The sequence below is a fragment of the Nelusetta ayraudi genome, unplaced genomic scaffold, assembly GCF_046127955.1.
Source record: "Nelusetta ayraudi isolate G7.1 ecotype Tasmania unplaced genomic scaffold, CSIRO-AGI_Nayr_v1 ptg000042l, whole genome shotgun sequence".
NCBI lineage: Eukaryota > Metazoa > Chordata > Actinopteri > Tetraodontiformes > Monacanthidae > Nelusetta > Nelusetta ayraudi.
The window spans coordinates 5065967-5072986 of record NW_027466092.1 but is presented as its reverse complement, the minus strand read 5'-3'; the positions used below and the strand labels follow the sequence as shown (position 1 = coordinate 5072986).

The 7020-nt window shown below is 39.4% G+C and overlaps 2 protein-coding genes across 6 annotated transcripts in view; both read left to right on the top strand.

Moving 5' to 3' along the window:
* Nucleotides 1-102: 102 nt before the first annotated feature.
* LOC142893338 (PI-PLC X domain-containing protein 1-like) lies at nt 103-3095 on the top strand. Of its 2 annotated transcripts, XM_076033823.1 has the most exons (7): nt 108-254; nt 373-498; nt 1323-1447; nt 1540-1671; nt 2085-2252; nt 2328-2511; nt 2652-3095. In XM_076033823.1, exons 2-7 carry the CDS (start codon nt 381-383, stop codon nt 2885-2887), a joined length of 963 nt encoding a protein of 320 aa, XP_075889938.1. In that variant the 5' UTR covers nt 108-254; nt 373-380; the 3' UTR covers nt 2888-3095. The 2 variants fall into 2 exon arrangements, with proteins under 2 accessions (XP_075889940.1, XP_075889938.1); XM_076033825.1 differs by lacking the exon at nt 2328-2511 and having other exon boundaries at nt 103-254; nt 2652-2809.
* Nucleotides 3096-3159: 64 nt separating this feature from the next.
* The window catches only part of spata20 (spermatogenesis associated 20), a 36097-nt gene continuing 32236 nt past the window's right edge, over nt 3160-7020 (top strand). For 2 of the 4 annotated variants that reach the window (XM_076033819.1, XM_076033820.1), the window contains exons 1-4: nt 3160-3384; nt 6194-6322; nt 6397-6461; nt 6777-6931. In XM_076033819.1, the coding sequence (XP_075889934.1) occupies nt 3176-3384; nt 6194-6322; nt 6397-6461; nt 6777-6931 (558 nt within the window). In that variant the 5' untranslated portion in view covers nt 3160-3175. The other 2 variants (XM_076033821.1, XM_076033822.1) reach the window with 2 other exon arrangements.

The window sequence follows — 7020 nt, the reverse complement described above, 5'->3', positions numbered from 1 at the left end:
GTAATGAGGAATTTCCTACCTCTGACAGTTTTGACTTACACAATGGGCTAACCCACAACAAAAACCTGTTTGACTACTTCAGAAACAGTTTTTTATTTCCCCTTTCCTACGTGCTACTGGTAAATGGTACAATGTCTTGAAAGGAGCCTTGATTTGTTGAAGGTCGTTTTTCTTTTTTTTATTCATGTTTTCTGTTTTTTGAAACTTAAAAGAAATATAAGAAGTGAAAGAAAGTTGACCAACAACTTGGAGACGTGAGTCGTATTTATTTGAATACATGGATCCTTGCGCGTCTTGTTGCTCTTTTGCAACCTGCTCAACAAGTAAATCTTTTGAAAGGTGAGAGACTGACTGAACTATTTTCTACTGTAGGAACTGAGATGACAATGTCTGGAGAAAAAAGTAAAAACAAAAAGGAGATCACAAGCTACAGCGACTGGATGTCACAGCTCCCGACCGAACTCCACAGCGTTCCTCTGTATATGCTGGCAATCCCAGGTATGCTGCTTTAAGATAACCCAACTAATGTTACAGAGCTACTGACTTTACACCGAAATAGACAACATGTTGCCTAGCATTGTTGCCTAGCATAGTGTTGTTCACTTAAGTGTATTGAGTGTAGTTATTTTCAGAATTTCGGTTCATATTGTTTAACATTTATGTGAAAAATGTTTTGAAACAATAATATAGTAGTCAGCCAGTGAATAATCACTGTCCATCTTTCAGCTAATTTTCTTGCTCCACCTTTCAGAAAGTGTGTTTGCTCATATCATTGAGGAAATCTACCCTTTGTGACATAACTAAAGTGATCAATGCCTTTAGATTAGTACTACCCCCAGGATGGTGAAACCAGCACTCAAAGCCACTTGTTAGTTTCACACACTCAGAGTGCCTCTCTTTTCAAAAATGTGGAAGTTCCAACTAAACAGCTCTATGCAGGAAACTAAAAGAAAGCGTTTTTGGAGAAGCCTCTTGAAGAGCAAATTTTCCATCACCTGGAAAGTTGTACTGTTGAGACATTTTAGTTTGTTTCTGCTCTGATTTGACTCACGTTTACATGTATTTTTGTATATCATGTTAGAATTTGGATGCCACGGCAGTGAATCGGTGAACACTGTTTGTTCATTTTCATGTTCTCCCTGTACCTCCGTGGGTACTCCTGAGTACTCTGCCTCTCTCCCACAGTCCAAATCATGCAGGTCAGATGAAATGGCAGGATGCGAATTGGAATTCTCCCCTGCAGCGAGCGAGCAGCAAAAAAGTCTGAAGGACTTCAATTAACATCAGATTCACGGACAGTGTTTGTGCTGGTAAATTTCTAGGCAGCCATGACTCGATGAGTTACGATTTGGACGTAAACTCCTCCATAGTCGAGCCTGATAATCTGAAAAAGTTCAGCCGGATCTGTTGTGTACGTAAAATGATACGCAGATGGGCGATGACTCAGGTGAGCTGTGTTTTAAAACTTGTTCATGTCAAATTTCCCTTGACTTTTTTGTAGAAGGCATTTATTTGAGATGTTAATAATCTCTGATGCAGAATGAGCCCATCATACAGCAACTGGATGCAGGAGTTCGCTACTTTGACTTGAGGATTGCACGCAAACCTCGTGACAGCAATTCCACAAGGCTTTACTTCCATCACGGGCTGTACACACACAGCGATGTGGAGGTACAAAAATTATAAATATATGAAAAAAATACTTCTTGCCATTGGAAATACTGTAGAATGAATATGCTACTGGCTTGATCGTTATTCCCGAACAATAATCTGCGTTTCCCATTAGGGACACAAATAATAAAATTGATATAACATACTTTATATATTTGTATCTACAAGATTAAAGTAACCATGCATGCAAACATTTCACCGCACCAAGTACTTATGCTACCATTTAGTCTTATAAAAAAAAGAGCATAAATGACAGATAAAGATAAAAAAAAATGTCAACAATCCACTAAAATAAAATATATTTAATTGCCTATAATCTGCGAAAGCCAAATAAAAATAGCGTTAATGGACCAGAAATGAACACATAAGTTACTGATGATGCTAACCTGTAACATACCTTGTGATTTGTTCAGACTGTTCTCCTGATGATCAATGACTGGGCAGAGAGGCATCCCACAGAGGTCATCATTTTGGCTCTGTCCAATTTTAAAGGTTTTGAGAAAAAAAATAAGACGCATCTCCACAACCATCTCATCAGCTCCATTAAGGCAATATTTGGAGCTAAACTCGTCCCCAGAAAGGTAAAGTATTTTGTATCATTCAACTCAACAGCCAGCAGGCTAATAGGTCACTCAAAAATGATTAAATCCCAACAGGGTGTCCCAAGCCTGAAAAGCTGCTGGGACCAAAAACACAATGTTATGGTTTCATATGATTATCCAGCCAACCAGCATATTGAAATATGGGGCAAAATAGCATACTACTATGGAAACACTATGGACCCCAATAAAGTTCAATCCCAGCTTCGTCTTAATTTGGAAAAAAGGGGAAAGCCTCGAGGTGAGTTATTGCCATCTGAAACATTAAACACTCTGAGTTTAAAGATTGAATGGATAGTTCCACGAGAGTGGATTTTTTTTTTAAATTATTATTTTATGAAACATACACTGGTTACATATTTGCTGTTTCTAATCCCACAGGTTTCATTGTCTGTGGCTTGAACCTGACCCTGCCTGCGGATTCCAGGATATTTTTTTACATCCTTCGCATGTGTGACAACTTTGCCAATGTCGTGCACAGGAGTCTTCCGAGACTCCTGCGGTGGGTGAAAGAGCAAGCCGTCAAAACACCCATGAACATCGTAGCGTCAGACATTGTGACTCGCGATCAGTTTGTTCCCATTGTTGTCAATCTCAATATTTCAAAGCAAGCATAAGGGCATGTTGGATACTAGTTAAGTAACACACTCTACACAGGTCAAAAGTTGATTTTTTTCAACTATTACTTCCTCAGCCCAGACAAACAAACAGGAAACTTGCATTTCCCCCCCACACTGACTTGTTTTGGGGTCTGCTCTATTCCGCCATCGTGTGTCACTTAGGTGGCATTACAATTACAATAAAGTGTTCGACACATGGCTGGAAGTTTGGTTTTTTTTTGGTTCTTCTGTCAGCAGCGAAGGCACTAATGCCGACCTGCTAAACTAACCGGGGCGTGGATTAAGATGTTAAGACTAGCATGGCGTCACTCGACGTCCAAAAATAACCTCGTGGAACCCGCACGCCTTTTTACGACAGCTTTCTCGGGGGCGCTCGGTCGGCCGAAGAGATCTGGGTGTCACACCAGGTGCCGGTGCCCCAGAAGCGTCGCCCAACCACCGAGTGACAGCCCAGCTCCTCTACACCGTCCCCGGGCGGCCTACCGCTGCCTCAGGTAAACCCAGCCCACAGCTTGCATGTCGCTTTCACCTGCTAACGCTAGCACTTTAGCTCGGCAGGCTTCAGCACAAATGCTCGGCCGTACAAGAGGATATACCGTATGTAGAGTAATAGTGACACGGTAGAAATGGCTGCATGTGGGTGTGTATGGCGTGACTTGCCGCTGTGCTCTGCTGTTCCACGATCATAAACGAGACGAATCCCCGTTTAGGATTTGATACAAATAATGATTTCCCCAACTTTTATCACTGCCTTGGATATCCCACGTTGACGTGATAGGTCTGTAAGAATCTAAATCAATCGTGTATGAATTCGGTCTAACAACGATACGCAATGGCAAACGCACATCCACGAATAAATATACTTTTACAACCGTTCTTGCATGGAAATGTGAACTACAGGACCGACCTATGCTAGGGAATTAGGTCTATTTTCGTTTGGCTCACCTCGAAAGTATAACATATAAGGGGGTATTTGAGCATACTTCTCCTTGCCGAATTATTGGAATTATACTACATTATCTCGAAACTGTCACACTATAGTTCCCGAGTCAAAACACTTTTGCCTATCAACATAGTTTCTGAAATTTGTATTGCGTTCTAACGGAGCTCGTCTTTCCTGTCGATTAGCTAGCAGCAGCTACACTTGACAGCTGTGTTGTGGCTGCACAATTATTAAGTGAATGTGTAAGAAACATTACGCTTCAACGGCCGGGATGACTAAGACCAATTTCATTCAATGTAAATGAAGATTCATCCAGTAACTTTAATGACTGCTAGTACAATAATAAAACAACGTCGGCAGCGACATACCAGAATTGTGAGTGTTACATCAGCATTACACAGCATTGAGCGTTATACAATGAAGGACCATTGTTTAATCAGCTTAAGCAGATCTGAGGTGATATTAAGGAATTAATTAGTTCGTTAGCCAGTCACACACCAAGCTAGCATCCTTAGCATCTCTTAAGGTTATTCTTGCACCGTTAGTTACACCTTTACCATTTTCTCGTTTAATATCAATTCAAGTCTTCAGGTAACCTCCAGGTTCCAGGGACCCTGGAACAATTATGTAGTAATGTTCAAACCTTATATTGTAATAGTATCTATATAATGAGTCCAGATATGACATTCATATCAATATGTATGTGAGACTTGCATTAAAAGTGCAGTTTATGTTTGTGAATGAACAATTGAACTTTGAACGTTGTAATATGTGGAAATAAACTGCTTCATTGGTCTTGCAGCATATTGGTGTCATGCTGTGTCACACTTTAATAGGGATAACCATTATGATGGTATGTATAATGTAGAATAAATATACTTTTACAACCGTTCTTGCCTGGAAATGTGAACTAAAGGACCGACCTATGCTAGGGAATGTGGTCTATTTTCGTTTGGCTCACCTCGAAAGTATAACATATAAGGGGGTATTTGAGCATACTTCTCCTTGCCGAATTATTGGAGTTATACTACATTATCTCGAAACTGTCACACGATAGTTCCCGAGTCAAAACACTTTTGCCTGTCAACATAGTTTCTGAAATTTGTATAGCGTTCTAACGGAGCTTGTCTTTCCTGTCGATTAGCTAGCAGCAGCTACACTTGACAGCTGTATTGTGGCTGCACAATTAAGTGAATGTGTAAGAAACATTACGCTTCAACGGCCGGGATGACTAAGACCAATTTCATTCAATGTAAATGAAGATTCATCCAGTAACTTTAATGACTGCTAGTACAATAATAAAACAACGTCGGCAGCGACATACCAGAATTGTGAGTGTTACATCAGCATTACACAGCATTGAGCGTTATACAATGAAGGACCATTGTTTAATCAGCTTAAGCAGATCTGAGGTGATATTAAGGAATTAATTAATTCGTTAGCCAGTCACACACCAAGCTAGCATCCTTAGCATCTCTTAAGGTTATCCTTGCACCGTTAGTTACACCTTTACCATTTTCTCGTTTAATATCAATTCAAGTCTTCAGGTAACCTCCAGGTTCCAGGGACCCTGGAACAATTATGTAGTAATGTTCAAACCTTATATTGTAATAGTATCTATATAATGAGTCCAGATATGACATTCATATCAATATGTATGTGAGACTTGCATTAAAAGTGCAGTTTGTGTTTGTGAATGAACAATTGAACTTTGAACGTTGTAATATGTGGAAATAAACTGCTTTATTGGTCTTGCAGCATATTGGTGTCATACTGTGTAACACTTTAACAGGGATAACCATTATGATGGTATGTGTCAAATTTTAAACTCGCTGGAGCGTCCTCAATGTCACACTTTTGCCAGTCTGTTCTGCCCTACAACTTGTGGCTCCTGTAATTTTTTTTGACCATTCTTCTAGATATGTAGTATGATGAACATGCAAACACCTGTGAGACACACCCCCCCATACGTTACAGCTGTTTAAAGAGATTAAAATGTATTTAATTCAGAGACTTTTGACCATGTGTAAACTTTGTATTTGCTTCCTTTTTTGTCATGGCATTGGAATTTGAGCAACAGCACATGACATCTTTTGACTTCCATGGATAAAAATATTTAATCTTATCTGTAAAATAGATATCAATACACCCATTATCATGCACTGGAGTACTCTCGTTGTATTTATAAGAAAAATGTAACTTTCTAAATTTCTCTTGTATTCTAAAATAAGGGTTTAAAGTACTTTCCAATAATGCTGTTTAAGTAAAATAAATAAATAAATAAATAAATCTTTCAACATGTCCGCTCTTGCAACAAAAACAAGTCACAAATATATTGCCTTCTTTTTTTTCTTTCACAGTACATCTGCATTTATGAGCATGGCATCAGGAGGTAACGGCCCCTCAGCCATTACTCAAAAGCACACCAATAGGTTAGCTAGTGAGCGGTCTCCCTACCTGCTACAACATGCTCACAATCCTGTGGACTGGTGAGTGATCTAACACTGAAGCTTCTTGTATGCTGATGAAATGCACATGCAAACTCACACAATTCTGTCTGCAGGTATCCGTGGGGACAGGAGGCTTTTGACAAAGCAAAGAGTGAAGACAAGCCAATCTTTCTGTCAGGTTAGGTGCCACTCACAGCCATGTGTATTGGCTATGAATGTGTATAGATAATGCTTCAATGCATTTTTCACATGCAAATCGCAAGTCCCAAAAATGTCAATCTGTTTACTAATAGAAATTATTTTATACAATTCATTTCTAAATCAGACATTTTTTTCTTTGACTTAACCATTCTGACTCTGTCAAAGGAAAATAAACTAAGAACTAATTAAATTTATTCAGTAGATGGAAATATTTATTGAAATTCATGTCTTGTGAAAACAACAACTGTCTGAGAACATATGGATGTGGTCTAAATCTCTCTCTGACCTGCAGTGGGCTACTCCACGTGCCACTGGTGTCACGTCATGGAAAGGGAGTCTTTTGAGGATGAGGAAATTGGCAGGATTCTGAGTGACAACTTTGTCTGCATCAAACTGGACCGAGAGGAGAGGCCCGATGTGGACAAAGTCTACATGACCTTTGTGCAGGTGTGTGTATCGTTAATGTGTCCTTTAGTTTTCCCCAAACATGCTTTTCTTAGTTCAATCCAGCATTGTAACTTTTTGCTCTTGAAATT